At 41.9% G+C, this 24,308-nt stretch overlaps 1 protein-coding gene across 3 annotated transcripts; it reads left to right on the forward strand.

Annotated features, from left to right (window-relative positions):
- Positions 1-276: 276 nt before the first annotated feature.
- Positions 277-24,105, forward strand: LOC129667332 (zinc finger protein 60-like). Of its 3 annotated transcripts, XM_055594929.1 has the most exons (6): positions 277-982; positions 1,163-1,233; positions 5,105-5,156; positions 6,082-6,208; positions 9,718-9,816; positions 20,825-24,105. In XM_055594929.1, exons 3-6 carry the CDS (start codon positions 5,124-5,126, stop codon positions 22,696-22,698), a joined length of 2,133 nt encoding a protein of 710 aa, XP_055450904.1. In that variant the 5' UTR covers positions 277-982; positions 1,163-1,233; positions 5,105-5,123; the 3' UTR covers positions 22,699-24,105. The 3 variants fall into 3 exon arrangements, with proteins under 3 accessions (XP_055450904.1, XP_055450903.1, XP_055450905.1); XM_055594928.1 differs by lacking the exon at positions 277-982 and having other exon boundaries at positions 1,075-1,233; XM_055594930.1 differs by lacking the exons at positions 277-982; positions 5,105-5,156; positions 6,082-6,208 and having other exon boundaries at positions 1,075-1,233.
- The last annotated feature ends 203 nt before the right edge of the window (positions 24,106-24,308 follow it).

The raw sequence follows: 24,308 nt of genomic DNA on the forward strand, positions 1-24,308 counted from the left end.
AGATGCTTTCTTCTGGCCTCCATGGCCACACATGACATATAAATTCGCATACATACACACATATGCACACACACGTGATTTATCTTTCCATGTATAACGGCGTTGTGAGTGCATTATATTCCGCTTGACATATGGTGCTGGTTTATTTTTTAATCACCTGACACAAGCCAGGGCCATGTGAGAAGAGGGAGCCTAAACTGAGGCAATGCCTCCACCATATTGGCCTGTGGGGCATCTTCTTGATTGCTGATTGATGCAGAAGGCCAAGCCCATTGTGGGCGGTGCTGACCCTGCCTAAGAGGTTCTGGGTAGTATTTGAAAGGAAGCTGAATGCACAAGTCCTGAGCAACAAGCCAGAAGAAGCGCTCCTCTGTGGTTCCTGCCTCTGCTCCTGCCTTCAGCTTCCTTTCGTATCGACTGGTCCTCACTCACATCTTCCTGTCTGGATAACGGGGACACTGAACCCCGGGAGGTAGAGAACATCTGACTCTGAAGTCTCTGATGTAAACTACCCACGTTTAAACCGACCAGCTCTTCAGTTCCGTCTTCTCAAATCTGTCACAGTCCCCACCCGAGCACAGGAGGCGGAGTCCTCCTCAGTGGGTCTCAGGCAAAGCGTAATCAAGTCAGTTACGTCTCGACCTGCTCTAACTTCGTTCGGAACTTTAAAACTCAGGCTCGTCCATAGGCTCCAGAGGAGATTAAGGTACGCGAACAACCCGGAAGTACCTTTCGCTCAAGGGAGGGCTCCGCCCCTTTAAGCGCGCACCCCCGTGGGAACTCCCACAATCCACTGGGCGCAGCTCCCAGTCCGGCTGGGGCAAGTTTCGTGCAGTATCATAACTCTAGGCTTCCAGGAGTTCTGCACGCCGGGACTGTATTTTCCAGGGGCCCCCGCGCCGGAAGTGGCCTATCGACTTCCTGTTTGTTGGAATCTCTACCGGGAACTTCAGATTTTCCGTGTGGGAGGAAGAAATCCCTGGTTAGCTCTGGGCTCCACGGAGTGAGGCGGGAGCCAGCGGGCTGGGCGTGGGCGTGGACGGTGGGGTGGGGCGGGCGGGTGTCGATTTTGTGTGTGTGTGTCTGTCTGTGCACATCTTGACCTCTGCATCACCTGTGTCACTGAGCGTGTCGCCTTCTGCTCCTGCTCTCACGGCCACAGGGGCGGAAGCAGAGGACCAGGCTTCGGGAAGGAGAGGTCGGGGACGGAGTCTGACGGAAGCTTCCCCTGAGGTACAGACTTGAGCGGGGGACGAGCCTCTGAGGCCGGAAGTGCCTGCGAGGGTCGCCTAGGAGGGCAGCTGCTTGCGGAGCGCCGAGGCCCTGGGAGAGCTCCAGGCGCTGAGGGGTTGTGGGGAGTGAGGGAGAGCGCGCACTGAGGATGCTCTCGGAAGAGTCTGGGATCTCCTGCCTGCTCGGGCGCCCGAGTCGGCCATTATTCCAAAGGAGGGCTGGGGAAGGATGAGGTCATCATTGCTGCTCATGTAAGAGTCAGGAGCGAGTTTGCGCTTTCTTTATGTTTGAGAAACGAGGTTTCAGTTTTAGAATATAGAGTTGTCAGTAAAGGAAGGAGGAACGTGCACATTGACACCTCGTTGTGGTCCTTAAAATTTCCCTTCTCTTTCCACGTAGTAGTCACATAATCGTTTCATTGACCCCTGATATCTTTCTCTACTACCTTGTAGTTAGGTTAACATTAGGCTTTCAAACTCCCATTTGCTACGTTGATTGCTATTTCCATGGCCATCAATCCCAGATATCGTTTGATCTTTAAATGCCTAATTTTCAAAGCACGGGAAGAGTGGCGATGGTAGACAGCATCTTTTCACTCGTGTGAGAGCTAGTAATTTTCATTGTGTATGTGTGTCAAATCGGGTAACATTGGCCAGATCCGGATTGGGCGCTGCTGTGGTTGAAGGTGGACGTGTGGATCTGTGGTGCCCGTGTTGGAGTCTTGTTCCTGTCCCCTTTGGCTCTCCAGGTTTGCCCTGAACCTGAGAATGACTGTAAAGCCTGGTAGAGCAGTGCCACCATATATAAAGGGCCTGGTGTGTTATAGTTGATGCTCTGTGTGGTCATTTTGAGTTCCTGTCTTCATGCAGTACAAGGCAGTGTTAGAAATAATGCGGTTGTATATTTAAGAAAACGACTCAAAATATAGGCCTTATGGTGTACATTTTTCGTCTCAGCATTTGGGAGGCAGAAGCAGGAGAATTATGAATTCAGCATTAGCTTGATCCACGGAACTTCCAGGCTAGCTGGACTTCACAGTGAGACCCAGTATCAAAATAACAAGGAAACAAAATGAATGTATTAATATAGAGCAGATTTAAATATTTTTTTCAAATTTTTTATTGTATTGTGTACACTATAGTATTTTGGAGTCTTTATTTACTTTAGCATGACTAAATCTGTAACATTTTTGTAGTGAGTATACTTCCTGTCTACTCAGGCTTTTCAAAACTATTAATCATCGTCACCATGTTTCACGACTTCTTTTTCTTTTCTTTTCTTTTTTTTAAGGTTCATTTATTTATTATGTATACAGTGTTCTGCCTGCATGTTTACGTGCGAACCAGAAGAGGGCACCAGATCTCACTGTAGATGGTTGTGAGCCACCATGTGGTTGCTGGGAGTTGAACTCATGACCTTTGGAAAGAACAGCCAGTGTTAACCACTGAGCCATCCCTCCAGCCCACGACATATTTCTTGAATGTCTGTTGTGCAGCTGAAATTTTGTAGTCTTTGATCAGCATTTTCCCAACTCTCTTCCTTGTGGATCTGCATCTCCCACCGTCACCCATGAGGCCGCACATCCAGCCTCAGGAACTCAAACCCCTTTACTTGTTCTATGAAATAACAGTTTCAGATTCTAAATGAGTGAGATCGTGGGTACTTGAGGTTTTGTTTGTTCAAAGATTATTTTTCTTCAAAATTCTGTGTGTGGGGTTAGATGTCACTGAGCACAGGTGCCCTCAAGGCCACAGGCATGGGGTCCACTGCAGCTGCAGTTACAGACATTGTGAGCTGTCAGGATACTGAACTCCTGCCCCCTGGAAAGCCACACCAGCCTGTGAGCCGCCTCTCCTGCCCCAGCGTTGTCCTCTTGTCTTTAGTTTATTTTACTTGTTACTCTCTGTGTTCACCACATTGTAGGGAATGTTTCTTATTCCACTGTGTCCTTGCAGCTCCACTCATCTCTTGGTGGAGTGCTAATATTATATTTACAAAACTGTGTTTATTTCTCTCAGTTTCTCTCCTAACCCAGCTATCACACAAATAATTGAGACTCTTTTATATTTTTATAATAATAAGATTCACAACACAATAACTGAGTAGTTATTATTCTGTTCTTAACCCTTTAACTCTTAACCCTGGTTTCCTCCCAGCATACATCCCAGAGATAATTGAACTTTGTAGCTTTCATTGCTGACTTGTTACTCCTGGATATCTGCCCATGGCTGAATCTCCACTTTCTCCTTAACTCCTCCTCTTCCTGGCAGGAAGTCCAGCCCTATTTTCTCCCCTGCTCAGTAACTGGCTGTAAGCTGCGTTACTGGTATATTAGGACATTGGGGAGCAGTGTTTACACAGCATTGAGACAGAAGATTTTCAGAACAAGAGTTACAACCAGATATGGGGGGGGTACAGAAATAAGCATTTGAATTATACAAAAACCTTATGCCTATATTGGAGTTACATTTCACAACAATATAAATCATGCTGGAATGAAAGCAGGAATATAAATATCTCTTGGAAATGTATAAAATGCATAAATATCATAGAAATGCATAAATGTGTGTGGTGGAGATGGCTCAGTGGGTACAGTGCTCGCAAGCATGTAACTGTGCAATGCCAGATGTACCAGTGCTTCTCCCTGGAAGACTGGCTAGCCTTGGATATGCAGAGGCAGGAGGGAAGGAGGATAACGACAGAAAAAAAGTATGTAAATTTTGTGGAGAGATGAAAATGTATACTTTCATAAGATTATCTCAGATGTGCTCTTGAGAGTTGGGCATGGTGGTGCTTGGCTGTAATCTCAGAATGGGAGGGAAGAAGAAATATTAGGAGTTCAGGGCGAGCCTGGGATTCATAATATTCTGGCTCAAAACAAACAAACAAACAAACAAACAAACTATTAGACAAACAATCCCTAAGTGTATTGAACCAAGGGTAGACCTGCTGGGCTAGAGCACTGGTTCTCCATTTGGTTGTGGATGCTCCCTGGTGCAGTGTCTTAGTGAGGTCTGAGGGCTGTGTGTGCTGCTCAGATCTTGTGAGAAGAGGTTCAGTGCTGCTGAATGCAGTGCAGAGCATAAGACAGTCCTTCCACACAGCCCAGACAGAGTAATTGTGTTAGCAGTGCTAGGTTGAGAAACCCAGTTCTAGACTTAAAAGACCTAGGACACCTGAATTAATTTAAAATTTGTTGTGCAGAATATTTATAATATGGAAAGGGGAAACAGATCACACTGACCTCCTGTGACTGCATGCTTTAGAGCTAATTATCTTCCTAAAGGATCATGGTTTAGTTGATGCAGTGTAGGCTGGAATCACACATGCACCAGGGCCCTCAGGAAGTGTTCCAAGGTGTGCAGTTCCATTTGCTAAAGTGGGTGCAGAATGCTGCACAGTGCCTGAGCGTTGCAGCTGCAGCCCTCCAGCCTCGCTGTGCTCCAGCCCTGAGTGTGGAGAGGACTTGCCATTTGGGTGCTGTAACCCCGTCAGCCTTGGTGGGTGGCTTCCAGTAGGAAGATGTCCTCAGGGTAGGAGGAGAGGCCCAGTTCTAGGGCTGGCTGCATCTCAGGATGGAAGATGGGATGCCCTCTGCTGGCATCTCCTGGAGGGACGTCAAGGCAGACCCGCTTATGCTGGGCACTCGCACACTGACCCCTTGTGCATTGGCTGTCTGGGGTGAGGAGAGGGTCAGCTTCGTGTGACTCCTGTCTGCTTCTAATGTGTGTGAGGGAGGCTGTGAGCAGTGGGAGGGGCAAGTGGGTGGGGATGCTTGAGAGAGAAAAGTAGTGGATGAAATCGTCCTGACATAAGTCAGGCTGGGAACATCGGGTCACAGTCCACCCAAAGGCTTTCTTTCTGTCCCCAGGGGAGGAAGCTGAGGAAGAATGGCCAGCTCTAAGTCTCAAGACATAGTCTGTGTAAGTTGGATTTTCTCTATCGACATAGGGTGACTTTCAGGTTAGGTGACTCCCTCCCGTCTTGCTCTGTGAAGCTCCGCAAGGATCTGAAATCCTCCTTCACAGTCTGCTCCTTCATAGTGAGGGCTGGAAGGTCAGGGCACTTCCTGTTTGTGCCTCTTTCCAGCTGGCACCGGGGTTCTCTTGGAATGCATTCCTCCACATCTGCTCTCTGCTTGCTCTGTGCTCAGGGAGGACTGTAGTTTCAGTGGAGGCGTCCTTCCCACAGGGAAACGGGCTGTGGGGTTCAGAACTGTGAGGTGATGGTCTCATGTGACTGCGCTGGGAAACATGACTGACATTTCCAGTGTTCTGAGGCTGATGAGAGTGTGTGAGAGTGAATGTCCTCAGTGCATGTGTGTGACAAGGTGACCTGCTTGGGAGGCTTAGGAGAGAGTTCAGTGATCAGAGGGGAAGGTCATCCAGGCTGTGATAGGAAGGTGATCGTGGTCTTCAGAGTTAGGGAGGACCTAGACACACTGACACCTTCAAAGTTTTGTTTGTTTTTTAATGGTAAAAAGTTAAACCCAATGCACATGCAATTTGGACTCTTATATATTGTGTAAAGTCATTCTCATGACAGAAGAATCTTAATGATATAATGTGATACCATAATAAGCTCAAGGTCTCACAGTATGACTTAGGCATTCTACACTGAACCGGGTGGCATTTCTCTTTTGTGGTACAGCTTGAAGGATGCGGGTGGATGGAAATGCACATGTTTTGGATGTGTAGGTGGGCACAGTCATGGTTTTTGGGGGAGCTCGTGCAGGCAGGTGTCTTGAGCATTTCCATGTGGCTCCTTTCCCACTCTTGAGTCCGTTCCCTGCTGTTTTCCATCTTGAAGGCTTCCCCAGTTTCACTCTGCTTGTGTTTGTGGTTCCAGGGTTCAGTGACATTTAGGGATGTGGCTGTTGACTTCTCTCAGGAGGAGTGGGCCTGCCTGGATGCTCCTCAGAGGGTGTTATACAGGGACATGATGTTGGAGATCTACAGCCACCTCGTCACAGTGGGTAAGGCCGTCTGTCCCCATGAATGGGGGATGTGTCCTCTACACTGTTGGCTTTGCTCACTCTGAGTTAGAAGACAGTACCATCTTTCCAGCAGTAGCTGAAGCTGGTCCTGGTGGCTGATTCCTGTCATTGCTTCACTCAGAAGGCTGAGGCAGGAAGATTGCTATGAGTAATCACCCTCACATACGTGCTGAGTTCCAGGCTGGCTTAGTCTACAGGGTGAGGCTTTGTTTCAGACACAGTAAAGAAAATGAAATTAGTAAGGAGATAAATCCATAAAAAGGATTAGGAGTTAGAGAAATAGCTTAGTGGTTCACAGAACCATTTGCTCTTATGTAGGACCCAGTTCAGTGCACAGCACCACAAGGTGGCTGAAGACCATGTGTAACTGCAGTTCCAGGGGTCTGATGCCCTCTTCTCGCCTCCATGGGCACCGTGCATGCATGTGGTGCTCAGACATACATGCAGACAGACCCTCACATACACGTAAAATAAATTCAAATGAATAGAACTTTTAAAGAGGAAGCTGAGTTCCTCCTCCTTCCCAAAAGAATGAGATTTGTTGGGTTCACCCTAGGTTCAGTGAGAGAACCTGACTCAAGAAATAAAGTGGAGAGCATGCAAAGAAGACACCTAACAGTAGTCTTTGGCCTGTGCACTCGTGTACATGGCATACGTACACATGCTTGTGCACACTCCCTCGTGAGCACACACATGTACATAATTCAACTAAAGGAAAGAGCCCTTATGATTTACCTAATAATCAATAAAATTGATTTCCAAAAGAAGTGGACATGTTACTTTATTCAGTGAACTCTTAATTGACCTGCTTTGTAGTGGAAGTGTGAGGCTATGAGTTTGTCCTTTTCACTGAGCAAAATGTAAGAATGAGCTGTAAATGTGAAAGCAGTGTTGTATTTGGTGATTAATATTTACAATGGTAGATCTTTTGGTAAAGCTGCGGTTAATCCTAAACCAGCTCTATACCCAAATCACCACACAGAGACTGGGATTTATTTAATTAACCTAGATCACAATGCTGGGCAATAGTTACTCCATCCTAAACCTCCAAGCCCATGTAGTTTGCTACCATTCAGATTTTACCCATTATACTTGCTATACAAGTATACATTATACTATACAAGAGATGGTCTGGTCCATCTCTTTTTTTTTTTTTTTTTTTTTTTTCTGGTCCATCTCTTGTTCCAAGATCTCTGCTCCTAGCTTCTGCTCTCCCAGCTTCTCTCCTCTTCCCCTCCTACTCCTTCCTTTCCTCCAGCTCCTCCCTCTCCCTCCTCCTCCTTCTGCTCCTCCCACTCTGAACCAGGATGTCCCACCCTATCCTCTCCATTGCACAACAATGTGGTTGGTTGTTTTATTTTGTCATGTTTACACAAACTTGAGACAGGTGATGCTTAGAATAAGTATCACAATGCAATGTCAGGATTGAAACCAGATATTGGAGGAGAGAAATTAGCATTTGAATGAACAAGAGTAAGGTGTGTACATTCCAAAAGAACATTATACTAACAAAGAAGGCAGCACAGTTAACCATAACGATAACAACTTTTATTAATGGCAGTATAGCTTAGTGGCAGAGAACTTGCCGAGCATGCTCAAGGCCTGCATTCTGTCCCCAGTATCACTAAATAAATAAATGAGGATTCTTTTAAAAGATGGTTTTCTATTACTGTAAGTGAGATAGTATTCCAAATGTTTGAATATAGTATTTAATTTGAACCCTATCCAATGGATATCATCTTAATGTAAATAATAATTGGTATTATAATTTAACTTTATTATTATTATTTGAGTTTTTGTTTTGTTTTGTTGGTTTTTTGTTTTGACCAGGACTCAGGTAGCCCCAGCTAGCTTTGGACTTGCTTTGTAAATAAAGCCCTCCTTGAACTTCTCATCTGCCTGTTTATACTCCGGAAGTGTAGTAATTTCAACTGTGTGTCACCATTTTCCGTTTTTAGATGGGAAAATTGAGCAGAGACTCTTATGGGACCTAAATAGTGGCATTATTAGTGAGCTGCAGAGATGGCGTTTACATTGGACAGTGTAGCCTAAGGGTTCATGTTCTCACCCACTCAATTACACTTTCCGCTTAAGTGGCAAGCCCCTGTTGGCATGTGAATGAGACTAAAACCCTTTTCTGGTTTATTATCCAGTTTTCCTTTTCCTTTTTCTCTGAAGTCTTTTCTTAGTATGTTGGAGGTTGGGCTGATGTTAATTACTGGCCCCTACAAAGAGCACACTCACATAAACTATCCTTGTTGTGTAAACTTGCCTAAGTCATTATATCTGAGTGGTTGATTAAACAGCCTATACATGGGCAGCACAGAATGGGGTAGTCGTGGCTCAGGTCCCCAGGCTTTGGAGGGCAAGAGTCATGGGGACAGACAGGAAGAGAGGAGGAAGGAGGATGCCACAATAGGTTAGTGCCAACCACGTGGGCTGGGAGGAAGGAATCCAATAATGGTGTGTAAAGGCCCAGATGAAGAATACAAGCAAGTGCCGTGGGATTAGGGATGGAAGGAAGACCAGATGAGGAGGATTTAGGTGGAGGGCATTGGATGGGTGCTGAGAGATGGATGGTGAGGATATTGAGATAGTGTAGGTGAAATATCTGCCTGGCCCAAGGTAGCTAAGGCAATTATAAATCTAACAGGTATGTGTGTCTTATTATTTGTGATAGCGGGTTAGATAATACCCCCTGATAATCTTAGAGCAAATGATTATAAACATTATATAGCTCAACACCCATTTTTTTCTGTTTTTTTATTTTTATTTTTTAATATTTATTTTTAAATACTTTTATACATTCACTTGAATCCCAGCTGTAGCCCTCTCCTTATTTCCCTCCCAGTCCTCCCCTCCCTCCCTCATCTCCTCCCTGCCCCCTTCTGAGTCCACTGAGAGGGGGTATCCTCCTCTCCTTCCATCTGTCCCTAGCTTATCAAGTATCTTCAGAATGGTTGCAGTGTCCATATCTGTGGCCTAGAAAGGCTGCTCCTCCCTCAGGGGGGAGGGGAAACTCATGAGTTCATGTCAGAAACAATTCCTGTCCCCCTTACTAAGGAACCCACTTGGATACTGAGCTACCCAACACCCATTTTTATTTACTACAACATTAGTGTTATTTTGGCTCTTAGAATTTTTCATCTGTTTGTCTGAGACAAGGGTCTTGATGTTGAGCCCAGACTGGCCTGGCTCATTGCCCTACCTGCTGGGCTTCCAAGCATGATCCACCATGCCAAAGCTGTATAAACCTTTCTAATAAATAAGAGTGTATTTTAAAAGTCTTCACAGGCAGGTCATGGTGGCACACACCTTTAATCCCAGCATTTGGGAGGTGGAGGCACGCAGATCAAGTAAAGTAAATTCAAGGCCAATGTGGTCTACATTATCATATTCCAGGACATCCTAGGATAAGCTGAGAAACAGCTTTAAAAAAGGGAAGGGGGAGGGGGGCTACACTATGAGCCATTTCTTTCTCTTTGAAGTGGGAAGTTCGATTTGCAAACCAGATCTGATCACCTTATTGGAGCAGGAGAGAGAGCCCTGGATGGTTGTGAAGGAAGAGACAGACAGGCCGAGCCCAGGTGAGTAAGTGTAAGGTGAGACTCCAGCATTGCCAGGCACAGCATGTGGTCCTGTTAGGCTCAGCATGAGGCTAATTTCAAGAAGGGATGAAGAGAACTCTGGAGGTGGGTCTTGATGCAAAATCGCAAGAGGTTTATTTTGACCAATGCACAATGGGTTACCCTTGTTGGTCTGCAAGGAGTGACACCAGGAGACAAAGGCCTTGGGGTTTTAAAAGACAAAGCGTGGGAATTTTGAGGTTGCAGTCTTGGCAATTCAGGATTGGATGAGGAAGCTATAAAGTAAAATAATTGATTAGTCTTAAGTGCTCAAGCTTGGCCAGTCCTGCCAAGTGTGGATGCAGCTGCAATTAAAGGTGGGGGTGGTTAGCTCATCCTTGAAGATCGGGGCTGCGGCCTTTTGGCTGGAGGTCAGGAGCTACTCAGAAGAAGGGTTGAGGCCATCTGAGTTGGTTGCTAAGAAAGACTATCTCAAAGACAAGGATCTGGTCATTCTTTTTGCTGAGTGAAGGTTATTGCTTGCTCACTTTTTTATATCTGTCCTCACAGATAGGGTCACATTCCTCTGTTCTCTGGAAAGGTACTAAGAGGCTTTAGCTTAACTTAGACCTAAAACTCAAAACTATCAGCTTAAGACATACAGGTTACAAAGTTAGTCTGATCCTTTCAGTCCGAGGCCCCACATAGCTGACCCTGGATTTGACAAACTTCGCTCAAAGCTCCAGGGCCTGTGGAAAACATGCCTGAGCCCTGAGAAGAAAGTCAAGGTCATAGCAAAAGCTGTCAAAGGGACTTCTGTTTCAGGAATCGCTTGAAGTTGTTCTTGCTGTCAAAGGGCTTCTGTTTCAGGAATGACTTGAAGTTGTTCTTGTTTTCCTCCCTCTCACTGGAGCAGGTACCCTCCTTCTGTAACTGCTAAAAGTGTTTTGTTATTTGTTGTGTATGTGCACACTTGTGTGGAGGTATCTAAAGAGGCCATAAGAGAGTGTCAGGTCCCTGGGGCTGGAGTTATAGGTGGCTGCTGCTACTCTAACCCAGGTCTTGTGAAAGAGCTTTTGGTGCTCTTAACCACTGAACCAATGACAAGACAGCTTGAACACCAGTGAAAGCTGCAACACAGTGAGGCATACCAAATATTTTAATTCTGAGTCCTCATAGTCACTCTAGACCAGGTGTGATGGTGTAGCCTATGCTTTGAACCTCAGCACTGGCAGGTGGAAATGGCAGCTCCCTTGGGCTTGCATCAAGTCAGCCTGGTTTACTTGTCAAGCTCCAGGCGAATGAGAGACCCTGACTCAAAAAGGATAGATGGACAAGCCAGGGAAACCACATCTGCACACACACATGCACAACACAGCCTTCTACCCATCTTGGCAGGGGGCTGTGATGGCTCTTCTTGGTTGTCAGCTTGATCACATTTATAATTAACTATACTCTGTCCAGCTGGGTGAGAGATTTTTCCTAATTTAAGTCATTTAAAGTGAAAAGACCCACTTTTTTATTTAATTTTTTTTTTCATTTTCCATCCACACCACAGTTTTCTCTCCCTCCTCTTCTTCAACTCTCTCTGCCCTTCTCAACCCTCATTCAATCCTTCTTCATTTCTTTTAAGAAAAGGGCCGTCCTCAATGGATATCAACCAGCCATGGCATATCAAGTTCCAGTAAGACTGGCACATCCTCTTCTGTTAAAGTTAGACAAGGTAACCCAGTAGGGGGAAAGGATTCTAAAAGCAGGCAAGAGAGTCAGAGGCCCTGCTCCCATTGTTAGGAGTCACACAGTTATATCAAGCTACACATATATAATGTGTGGAGAGCCTACATCAATCCCACACACCTTCCCTGGGTGGCAGTGTAGTCTCTGTGAGCCCCTATGGGCTCAACTTGGTTGATTCTGTGGGTTTTCTTGTGTCCTTGGCCCCTCTGGTTCCTATAATCCTTCCTTCTCCTTTTCTTCAGGATTTCCTAAGTTCTGCCTAATCTTTGGCTCTGGGTCTCTGCATCTGTTTCTATCCGTTGCTGGGTGAAGCCTCTCTGGTGATTATATGGCTACATGTTAATCTATGACTATAGCAAAATATCATTAGGAGTCATTTCATTGACTTGTTTTATTTTTGCTTCTTGTTTTTGTTTTTGTTTTTGTTTTTTTTGGCCATTTGTGTTTGGTTCTATTGTGGGTCTCTGGGCTTATTCGGCCTTTGGCTTCTGTCCACTGGGCAGTGTTGGGTGGGCTCCTTCTCATGGCGTGGCTGTCAAGCAGGACCAGTCATTGCTTGGCCATTCCACACTTTCTGCTCTACCTTTATTCCGGCTCATTTTGTAGGCAGGACAGATGGTACGTGGAAGGTTTTGTGGCTGGGATGTTGTCCCACTCCTTCCACTAGAAGTCTTACCTGGTTACAAGAGACGGCCAGTTCAGGCTCTGTAGTCCTCATTGCTAGGATTCTTAGCCATGGACCCCTTCATAAGTTGCTGGGAGTTTCCATTGCCCTGGGTTTCTAGCTCATCCCAGAGATGCCCTTCCCCATTCCAGTTGTCTCCCAGTCCTCACTCCCATTCTCTCACACCTGATCCCTCCTGTTCCTACCCCACTCCACCCCAACCAGTCATCTCTCTCCATCCACTCATGATGTCTGTTTTGTATCCCTTTCTCAGCTATGTTCATGTACCCCACGCCCCGACCTCTCCCAAGCTCTCCTTCTTAGCTTTTTTGGGTCTGTGGATTATAGCATGGTTATCCTTTACTTTACAGTTAATATAAGTGAGTTAATAAAATGTTTGTCCTTATGGATCTGGGTTATCTCACTCAGGGGGATCTTTTCTAGTTCCATCCATTTGCCAGAAAATTTCATGATGTCATTGTTTTTAATAGCTGAGTAACTCTATTGTGTAAATGTTCCACATTTTCTTTATCCAGTCTTTGATTGAGGAACATCTATGTTGTATGTTGTTTCCAGTTTCTGGGTGTGATGAATACAGCTGCTATGGACATAGTTGAGCAAATGTCCTTGTGGTATGGCAGACCATGCTTTGGGTATATGCCAAAAGTGGTATAGCTGGGTCCTGAGGTAGAGAAATTCCCAATTTTCTGGGAAATCACTGTATTGATTCTAAAGTAGCTATACAAGTTTGTACTCTCACCAGCAATGGAGGACTGTTCCTCTTGCTCCACATCCTCACCAGCATGAGCTGTCACTTGTGCTATTCTGACAGGTGTAAGATAGATCTCAGTGTCATTTTGATTTGAAGATGGCTAAAGACGTTGAACATGTCTTTAAGTGTTTCTTGGCCATAGAGATTCTTCTATTGAGATTTCTCTGTTTAGATCTGAACCCTGTTTTTAAATTGAATTATTTGCTTTGTTGATGTCTATCATTTCTTGAGTTTTTATATATTTTGGATATTAGCCTTCTGTGGAATGTGGAGTTGGTGAAATCTTTTCCTATTCTGTACTTTTTGATGGTAGCTTTTGCTTTCAGAAGCTTTTCAGTTTCATAAGGTTGATTGTGGATTTTAGAGCCTGAGCTACTGGTGTTCTGTTCAGGAAGTTGTCTTCTGTGCCAATGTGTTCAAGATTATTCCCCACATTCTCTTTTATTAGTTTCAGTGTATCTAGTTTTATATTGAGGTCTTTGATCCACTTGGACTTGAGTTTTGTGCAGGTTGGTAGGTATGAGTCTATTTTCATTCTTCTACATGTTGATGTCCAGTGAAACTAGCACCATTTGTTAGAGATGCTTTCTTTTTTTCCCCATTGTATGTTTCTGGCTTTTTTATAAAAAATCAGGTGTCCATAGGTGTATGGATTTACTTCCGGATCTTTGATTCAATTCCATTGTCTGTTTTTATGCCAATATTATGTGGTTTTTATTACTGTTGCTCTATAGTACAATTTGAGATCAGGGACAGTAATACCTCTGGAAATTCTTTTATTGTACACAATTATTTTAGCTATCATGGGCTTTTTGTTTTTCCATATGAAGTTGAGAATTGTTCTTTCAAGGTCTGTAAAGAATTGTTTTTGGATTTTTATGGAAATTGTATTGAATCTGTAGATTTCTTTTGATAAAATGATTTTTGAGACAGGTTTCTCTGTGTAATAGAGCCCTGGCTGTTCTGCTTTGTAGACCAGAATGGCCTTGAACACACGTTTGTCTCTGCCTCCTGAGTGCTGGGATTAAAGGCATATGCCACCACATGCAGCTAAGACGGCTATTTTCATTATGTTAAACCATGAGCATGATATCTTCTCTTCAATTTTTTTTTTTTTCTTTAGAAACTTGAAGTTCTTGTCATATAAGTCTTTGACTTGCTTGGACATCAAGCAAGTTTTTTCCAATTTGATCTTCTTTAGTTGTCTTATTGCTCTAGCTAAGACTTTAGGTACTATACTGAGTAGATATGGAGAGAGTGGGCAACCTTGTCTTGTCCCTGATATAGTGGAACTGCTTTAAGTTTCTCTTCGTTTAAGTTGATGTTGGCTATTGGCTTGATGTATATTGCCCTTATTTTGTTTAAGTGTCTGCCTTTTATCACTGATCTCTCTAAGACTTTTATAATGAAGGGGTGTTGGATTTTGTCAAAGGCTTTTTCAGCATCATATGAAATTATCAAGTGTTTTTTTTTTCTTTCAGTTTGTTTATATGATAGATTACATTGATGGATTTTTGTATGTTGAACCATCCCTGCATCTCTGTGATGAAGCCTACTTGATCATGGTGGATGATATTTTCAATGTGTTACTGGATTTGGTTTGTGAGCATTTTATTGAGTATTTTTGCATTATTGTTCATGAGGGAAATTGGTCAGAAATTCTCCTTCTTTGTTAAGTCTTTGTGTTGTTTGGGTATCAGGGTGACTATGGCCTCAAAACTGAATTTGAAAATGTTCCTTCTTTTTCTATTTTGTGGAATAATTTGAGAAGTATTGGTATTAGCTCTTCTTTGAAAGACTGGTAGAATTCTGTGCTAAAACCATCTGGCTATGTTTTGTTGGTTTTTTGTTGTTTGTTTTTTTTTTTTTTGGTTGAGAGACTTTCAATGAGTGCTTCTATTTCCTTAGGGGTTATAGGTTATTTTAGATTGTTTATCTGATCTTGATTTAACTTTGGTAAGTGGCATTTATCGAGAAAATTATCCATTTCTTTTAGATTTTCAATTTTGTGGAGTTCAGGTTTTTGAAGTAAGACCTAATGATTTTTGGATTTCCTTCGTGTCAGTTAATCCTACCAATCCATGAACGTGATTATCTCCTTCAATTTTTTTTCCTTTAGAAACTTTTCCTCTCTTTCATTTCTTTTTAGAAACTTTTCATTTCTGATTTTGTTAATTTGGAGATTCTCTCTCTGCCTTTTAGTTAGTTTGTCAATCTTGTTGATTTTTCTCAAAGAACCAACTCTTTGTTTCATTGATTCTTTGTATTGTCTTCATTTCTATTTTATTTCTTTCAGCCCTGTGTTTGATTATTTCCTGCCATCTACTCTTTTTGGGTGTGTTTGCTTCTTTTTGTTCTAGAGCTTCAGGTGTACTGTTAAATCACTAATATGAGATCTCATTAATTTGTTCATGAATCACTTAGTGCTATGAACTTTCCTCTTAACGCTGCTTTCATTGTGCCCCATAGGTTTGGGCATGTTGGGCATTCATGTTCATTGAATTGTAGGAAGTCTTTAATTTCTCTATTTCTTCCCTGATTCATCTGTCATTGAGTAAAGAGTTGTTCAGTTTCCATGTGTGTATAGGCTTTTGCTATTTATTTTGTTGTTGAGGTCCAGATTTAGTCCATCGTGACCTGATAGGATACAAGGGATTATTTCAATCTTCTTGTATCTGCTGAGACATTTTTTGCAATCAACTATATATATGGCCTATTTTGGAGAAGGTTCTGTGAGGTGCAGAGAAAAGGTATTGTGTGTATGTGTGTGTCTGTTTGGGTGAAAAGTTCTGTAGATGTCTGTTAGGTCCATTTAATGCATGACTTCTGTTGGTGTCATTGTTTCTCTGTTTAGTTCCGGTTTTGTTGATGTGTCTTTTGATAAGAGTGGGGTGTTAAAGTTTCTCAGTGTATGGGGATCTATGTGTTTAAGCTTTATTAATGTTTCTTTTACAAATGTAGGTGCCCTTGTGTTTGGGTCATAGATGTTCAGAAGTAAGATGCCATCTTGGTGGAATTTTCCTTTGATGAGTATGAAGTGTCCTTTCTCATCTCTTTTTATTAATTTTGGCTGAAAGTCTATTTTATTAGATATTAGAATGGCTACTCCTCGTTGCTGCTTGGGTCTGTTTGCTTGAAAAACTTTCTCCCAATCCTTTATTCTCAGGTAATGTCTTTGTGGCTGAGGTGTGTTTCTTGTATGCAGCAGAATGTTGGGTCCTGTTTATGCTTCCATTCTGTTAGTCTGTGTCTTTTTATTGGAGAGTTGAGTCCATTGATATTGAGAAAGATTAATTACCAGTGACTGTTAATTATTTTTGTTTTCATTGGTTGTGGTAGTGTGTTTGTGTGCTTGTCTACTTTTAGTTTTGCTGTAGTGAAGTTATTTATTTCCTGTATTTTCCTGGAGATAGTTAGCCTTCGTGGGTTGTATTTTTTTTTTCTTCTAGTATCATCTATAGGGCTGGTTTTATGGATAGGTACTGTTTAAATTTGTTTTTGCCATGGAATATTTTGTTTTTTCCATCTATGATGATTGAGAGTTTTGCTGGGTATAGTAGTCTGGGCTGACATCTGTGTTCTCTTAGGGTCTGTATAACATCTGTTCAGGCCTTTCTGGCTTTCATAGTCTGTTGAGAAGTCAGGTGTGATTTTGATGGGTTTGCCATTATATGTTACTTGGCCTTTTTTCTTTGGAGCTTTTAGTATTTTTTCTTTGTTCTCTACATTTAGTGTTTTGCTTATTTTGTTGCGGGAAGATTTCTTTTCTGGTCTAATCTGTTAGTTACCCTGTAGGCCTCATATATGCTTATAGGCATCTCTTTCTTTAAATTGGAGCAAATTTTCTTCTATGATTTTGTTGAAAATATTTTCTGTGTCTTGGAGATAGGAATCTTTTGTTGTTATTATTATTATTAGGTTTATTATTATTATTAGGTTTGTCTTTTCATGGTGTCCTTGGTGTCCTAGATACGTTGTGTCAGGCTTTTTTTTTTTTATATTTAACATTTTCTTTGACAAATGCATCAATTTCTTCTATTGTATCTTCTATACCTGAAATTCTTTCTTCCATCTCTTGTATTCTATTGGAGATTCTTGCCTCTGTAATTCCTGTTTTCTTTCAAGACTAAGTTCTCCCTCCAGGATTTTATCAGTTTGTGTTTTCTTTAATGTTTCCATTTCCATCTTCAGATCTTGAACTGTACTGTTGATTTTCTTCACCTCTTTGTGTTTTCCTGCCTTACATTCAATTCCTTCACCTGTTTGTTTGAACTTTCCTCTATTTCTTTCAATTTCCGCTGTAAAGGCCACAATCTATTTGACTGTATCTTCATGTATTTCTTTGCAGATTTTATTAATTTCCTCCATTATCATCTTTATAAGCACAGATTTAAGGTCATTTTCTTGAGTTTCACTTGTGTTAGGTTATCTAGGGCTGCTTGCCCTTGGATAAAGGGGTCCTGGAGATGATGTATTACTTTGGCTTTTGTTGATTGTGTTTTTGTTTTTTCCAGCTGGTCTTTACCCATTGGGTTGTTTCAGGCATTGGCTAGTAGTTTCTGTTGCCTGCTGGACTCTGGGGGGTGGAGGTGATACAGGAAATCCCCTGGGTATGAAGCTGGATGTTACTATAGGAGCCCTCCTCAGATTGGTGGGTATGGTGGATGGTTCTCAGGGAATTGCTTCAGGTCTCCTCAGGTGTAAAATCCTGTGGGCTAACGGGACTCCTCAGGAGCCCAAGGGCTCGCCTCTCACCAGGGGATGTTCTGGAGACAGCTGCCTTGCCACTGGCTTTCTTGCTCTGAAGTTAATGAGCTGCATCTGTTCAGACTCTGTGTTTACTGGGTGCAGCCATCTTGAAGAACCAGAGAACCAAAGGTTTGGTCTGTCTCCCTAGGGAGAAGGGTTGAGCTTTGGAGCAGCACCTGGGACTGTTCCCTGGTGTCTGGAGGCCTGAGGTTGGATCTCATGCCCCAGTACCCAGGAAGTATTCACTTGCCAGTGAGCACAGCACACAGGTGTGTGGTTAGAAGTTGGAGACCCTGAGCCTGTGGGAACCCAGAAACTTTTCCTGGGATTAGCTGGGTGCCCTGAGGTTGGACCTGATTGTTTCCCCTCACCACTGGGGTTAATTTCTTTCCATGTCTGTCTTGATCCAATTTTCATTTAGTAGTATGCTGTTCAGTTTCCATGAGTTTGTAAGCTCTCTGTGGTTTCTGTTGTTACTGATACCCAGCTTTAATCCAGGGTGGTTACATAGGAGGCACGGTGTTATTTATATTTTCTTGTATCTCTTAAGACATGCTTTGTGTCCAAGTATGAGGTACTGAGAAGAAGGTATATACTCTTTTTTGTCTGGATGAAATGTTAGGTAAATATCTGTTTGGTCCATTCTGTTTATAACATCAGTTAGCACCAGCATTTCTCTGTTTATTTTTTGTGTTCCGGTGTGTTCCTTGGATGAATCCTGTTTTCACATCCATTCTGTCAGTCTGTGTCTTTTTATTGGGGAATTGAAAACATTAATGTTGAGAAATACCAATGAGCAGTGTTTTGATTTCTATTATTTTTTGTTGTGCTATGTGTTTCTCTTCTTTTAATTTGCTGGTCTGGATTTATTTCTTCCTTGTGTTTTATTAGGTGTGCTGTTAACTTCCTCTTTTGGTTTGAGATTTTTTTTTCCAGTACCTTTTATAGGCCTGGACTTGTAGATAGATATTTCTTTCTTTCTTTCTTTTTTTTTTTGTGAATGTCTTATTTTCTCCATCTATGGTGACTGAAATTTTTTGCTGAATATAATAAATAGTCTGAGTGGGTATCTGTGGTTCTTAGAGTCTGTAGAACATCTGTCCAGTCTTTTCTGTCATTTAAAGTCTCCATTGAGAAGCCAGGTGTTATTCTAATAAGCCTTCTTAATATGTCACTTAGTCTTTTTTTTCTTGCAGTTTTTAATATCTTTTCTTTGTCGTGTACATTTGATGTTTTGATTATTATGTGCTGAGAAGACTTTCTTTTCTGATACAGTGTGCTATTCTGGATATGGCTTGTACCTCGATAGGCACCTCATACTTTGGATTAGGAAAATTTTCTTCTTTGATTTAGTTGAAAATATTTCCTGTACTTTTGACCTGGGTTTCTTCTTCCTCTGTTTTTATTCCTAGATTTATTATTTTCATAGTGTTCCAGATTTCCTGCATGTTTTGTGCAGGAATGCTTTTAGCTTTACCATTGTCTTTCACAGAGGTGTCCATTTCTTCTGTTGTGTGCTGAGCACCTGAGATTCTGTCTCCATCTCTTATATTGTGTTTGTGTGGCTTGCCTCTGTTCTAGTTCCTAAACTTCTCATTTCCCTCAGTTTCAGCTTTTTAAAAATTGATTCTATTTCTACTTTCAGGTGTTGAACTATTTTATTCATTTCTCTCCATTGTTTGCTTGTGTTTTCATAGATTTCTTTATGGGATGTCTTTATTTCTTCTTAAATCTCTATCATATTTAGAAAAGCTATTGTAATGTCTTTTTCTTGTGCTTCAGCTATGCTGCAGTACTCAAGCCATGCTGTGGTACAGTTGCTGTGCTTTGGTGTAGACATACTGTTACTGTGTTTTTAACTCTGATATCTAGGCATCTAGGTTTAGAAAGGTTGTAATTCTAGTTTCTGGTATCTATTCTTGTCTTTGTTGTGTGGGTGTTTTCTTTCTCAGTTTCTGTTGCCTCTCTGGTTCTTAGGAGAGTGTGGTGGCAGTGTGTTGTCTGGAAGGAAATTCTTGTGGGATCCTGATAGGTATGGCCACTGGGGCTTCCAGGTAAAATGTGTTTCTAGGCATTGGAAGCTGATACGTAGGAATGGGCATAGGCTAGGGATGGGATTCAGACGGGGCCCACAGCAGGGAGAAAAGCAACTAGGATCTGCTTAGTCCCCTGGGAATAGAGTCAAAAAGTAAGGAGAAGCCACAGTAGATGGTTTGCTACAGAGCTAGAGATGAGACTTGGGAGTGGACTTGTAGGAATCAGAGGAGAGGTGATAATCTGCAGTTAGCCTACTTGTCCTAATGACCAGAGCAGCCTTGGAGTACCAGTGAGTGCCTGTTGGAGTTGGGGGCTGGGATAGAGCAATGCGTGGGGAGAAGTAAGTTTGGAGGTAAACTACTAGACATGGGGGTCAGGGACGGAGGGGCCACAGCAGGTGGATGCTACTGAGCTGGGGAAGAGGCTGGAAACTGGATTTGGAGGACACGAGGAATAGGTGAAGATTTGTAGTTAGCTACCTGTTTCCCTGGCTAGATAGTCTTAATCTTCTTTAAAATTCTCCTTTCTTTTGTTTTCTTTTTAGTGCGTTTTTTTTTTTTTTTTCTTAGAGTCTCACTACTTAGACCAAGCTAGCCTAGAACTTAGAACTCTGTTACCTCTGGCTCCTTGTTACTGAAATTACAGTTATCTACTTCCACCATCACCACAGATTTTACTGTTTTTTAATTTCTTTTTCAGAATTCTAAATCCAGGTGTTTTCTTAAAATGTGACGCACACTGTGTTTTTGTGTGGTATACATTTTTACTTATGATTTGGTTCAAAACCCATTACCAAAGGGTGTATATTTTCTGTAATATGCAAAGAAGCACTTAAGATTATTTTAGCATAGCCAGTTATAATCTCGTTAAGCAGACATGCTTTTCCATTTCCAACCTCTTGTACTGTAAAAAGTATATACGCTTTTGTTATTGTTGTTCTCTTTGCTTCTGTTTAGCTTCTCAGAAAATACTTTGGAGTCTGGCCATTCATGTAATGGATTTTATGTTATAGGAGATTGTGTGTGTGTTTTAGGAAAATAAATTATTCTTGCTTTCTCCTTTTCTTTTAGACTTGGAATCATATAATGAAGCTGAAAATATATCTCCAGAAAATGATATTTATGATATAAATTTACTCAAACAGAGAATAAAGCAATTAAGTAAAACTTTCTATCTCAAGGGCTCCAATTTTAGTAATGGCCCCAAATATAGTACATTCAAGGGACTAGAGAGTAATGAAGAAGGAGATGCTAATCAAAAGATTATTTACAAGGAACAAATGCCTACTCGCACCTGCCGGACTCTTACTCACACTATAGAAAAAGCATTCGAATGTAAAGAGTGTGGGAAGTACTTAGGGTGTAGTTCAGCCCTTACTCAGCATCAGAGTGTTCATACTGGAGAGAGGCCCTATGAATGTCAGGAATGTGGGAAGGCCTTCAGACTCCACCAACAGCTTTCAAGACATCAGAAATCTCACAGTGGTGAGAAACCTTTCAAATGTGATGAATGTGGAAAGGACTTTCATCTTCCTGAATTACTTAAGTGCCATAAAACGGTTCATACAGGTGAAAAGCCATTTGAATGTGAAGAATGCGGGAAGTCCTTCAAGCGTGTCTCTCACCTTGTTGAACACAGGACTATTCATGCTGGTGTGAAACCATATGAATGTAATGAGTGTGGGAAAGCCTTTAAACGTCGCTCATACCTTATGCAGCATCAGAAAATTCATTCTGGTGAGAGACCCTTTCAGTGTAAGGAATGTGGAAAGGCCTTCACTGTTCTGGCACAGCTCACTCGGCACCAGAACATTCACACAGAAGACAAATCATTTGAATGTAACCATTGTGGGAAGATATTCAGTTGTGGCTCATTCCTCTTACGGCATCAAAGTATTCATACCAGTGAGAAACCCTTTGATTGTAATGTATGTGGAAAGGCTTTTAGGCTTCAGGTATACCTTTCTGAGCATCAGAAAACTCACACTAACGAGAAACCTTTCAATTGTAAGCTCTGTGGGTCAGCTTTCAGACGTAAAGACCAGCTTAATGAACATCAGAAAATTCATACTGATATGAAACCCTATCAGTGCAAGGAATGTGGGAAATTCTTTCGCCGAAAGTCAAGTTTTACTGAGCATCAGAGTATTCACAGTGGAAAGAAGCCCTTCAACTGTAAAGAATGTGGGAAGTTCTTTAGACTTAATGTACATCTCATTCGTCATCAGAAATCGCACAGTGGTGAGAGGCCTTTTGAATGTAAAGACTGTGGAAAGGCTTTTAATCTTCCCAGCCAGCTTAATTACCATAAAACTGTTCATACAAATCAAAAACCATTTGCTTGTGAGGAATGTGGAAAGTCTTTCAAGCGTGCCTGCAGCCTTTCTGAACATAGGACTCGTCATGCTGGTGCAAAACCATATGAATGTAATGAGTGTGGGAAAAATTTTAATCATCGCTCAAACCTCAAGCAACATGAGAAAATTCATTCTGGTGAGAGACCCTTTCAGTGTAAGGAATGTGGAAAGGCCTTTACTGTTCTGGCTCAGCTCACTCGGCACCAGAGTATTCATACTGGAGAGAAGTCATTTGAGTGTGAACAGTGTGGGTCAGCCTTCAGACTTAAGTCCCAATTCAATCAACATCGGAGGATTCATACTGATGTGAAACCATATCAGTGCAAGGTGTGTGGAAAGGGTTTTGTTCGTGGAACAGCTCTTAGAATTCATCAGAGAATCCACACTGGTGAGAAGCCCTTCCCATGTAATGAATGTGGAAAAGCCTTTCAATATCATTACCAATTTCTTGGACATTTCAGAACTCATACTGGCAAGAATTCTTCTGAATATAAAGAATGTGGGAAGTACTTAACTTGTGGTGGAGACCTTAAAGACATCAAAGAATTCACACTTGTGAGAAACCTTACCAATGTTAAGAATACTTGAAGGCCATTAGTCTAAAATCAAGCTTGGTTTGACATGGAAAATTTCTGTTAGTAAGAGTCCTTATGATGTAAGATGTGGAAAGGTCTTTATCAGTATTGCTGAGGCAGCTGTATATCAGGGAATTCATATTGATAATTCTGTGAATGTAAGAAGTGTGAATATCTAAGAATGTTTAGATTTAGTTCAGCCTTCAGTGCACATTGGAGAATTCATATAGGTTTCAAACCCCCATCTGTGTAAAGAACCTTCGATTAGAGCTCAGGTCTTCTTCAACATAAAGGAATGCATGCTGGTGTGAAACCCTATGAATGCAATGAATGCGGGAACACACTTAAAATTAACCAAGTTTGTACAGCTTTTCAGAGAGTATATAGGTGTGAAATGCTGAAGGACTCTTCCCCTCCCTGGTAATCCTTGGCCACTGGACTCCCAGGGACAAAGGGAGAAGAAGTGACAAACAGTGGTGTTGAAGGCCTGTGAGTACTACAGAAATGGCTTTCCAGGACCAGCTTCTGCAAGGCTGCTCAACCTTAGTCAGGGTGAACCAAGCCTACATAGTTCTTGGGGAACTTTATTTGCATGTGGTAGCACAGTCCTATCATAAGAACAGGAACACAGTACCTAGTTATCCTGTGGGCAGCAGGGGGGAAGAGTGTTAGCAGAGAACTGTGTCAAAGGTCATATTCTAGATGTGTTTAGAAGCATCTGTGCCTAGGGACACTCTCCAGATGAATCCAGGCAGAGAAAAAGAAGCCCTGCTGACAAAGGGAGTCCTCCATTTAGCACAGAGCTCAAGGCTTTCCAGTCACAGTGGACTACAACCTTAGCAGGTTTTCCCAACAAAATCTATGAATGTAAAGACTGTAGGAAAACCTTTATTATAAATGGTGAGCTTATATAACATCTGGAAATCTGTGATTAGCAGGAGTCCTATACATATAAGGAAAATTCACAAGCCTTTACTGAACATCGGAGAACTCATATTCCCAAGATTGTGACTGAAAAGCAAATGAGAAGAATCCTAATGTACCCTAGGGTTTAGTCAGCATCAGAGTATTCATATACATTTAATGACATGAGAGTAGGAAGTCTTGTTCAGAGGAGGTACTCTGTTGAGAATGTCTTCAAATTCAAGAAATAATAGGGTGGCCATCATGTTCTTGATATACTCTCATCTTGTTAATTCTATAAACATAATTCATCAAACACTGCTCAGCCATGACAGTCAACTTAGAGCAGTTGTGAGAATCAAGTTTACTTGAAGTGCCTTCATTGTCACCATAAACATCCTATGGCTCCTGTGACTTACACTATTTGTTTCCTTTTTTAAAAAAATAATTTGTTCATGGCCAGCATGATACCAGCCAAAAGTGGGTTATAATACATAATAAAATCCTTGAAAGAGTATGTGGTTGCTGCTTGTGTTCCTTAAGATATCTTTACATTGGTTTTACTTTTATTAGTATTATTGTAACTGATATGAATGGCAAATTGTATTGCATAAAGTTTGGAAAAGCCTCATGTATTTGCCCACTATTAAATTTTACATAACTTCATTCTGGATATACTCTAATGGATAAAAAGATTTTTCACTGAAAATCCATTAAGTT

The sequence above is a fragment of the Psammomys obesus genome, unplaced genomic scaffold (assembly GCF_907164565.1).
Source record: "Psammomys obesus unplaced genomic scaffold, mPsaObe1.curated_primary_1811, whole genome shotgun sequence".
Classification (NCBI taxonomy): domain Eukaryota; kingdom Metazoa; phylum Chordata; class Mammalia; order Rodentia; family Muridae; genus Psammomys; species Psammomys obesus.

Bases quoted from the DNA above. Each gene is read 5' to 3' on its own strand.
- LOC129667332 (XM_055594929.1), top strand. From the start codon at position 5,124: ATGGCCAGCTCTAAGTCTCAAGACATAGTCTGT. The intron at 5,157-6,081 runs GTAAGTTGGATT...TTGTGGTTCCAG, and splicing joins AGTCTCAAGACATAGTCTGT to GGTTCAGTGACATTTAGGGA. The intron at 9,817-20,824 runs GTGAGTAAGTGT...CTTTTCTTTTAG, and splicing joins GACAGACAGGCCGAGCCCAG to ACTTGGAATCATATAATGAA.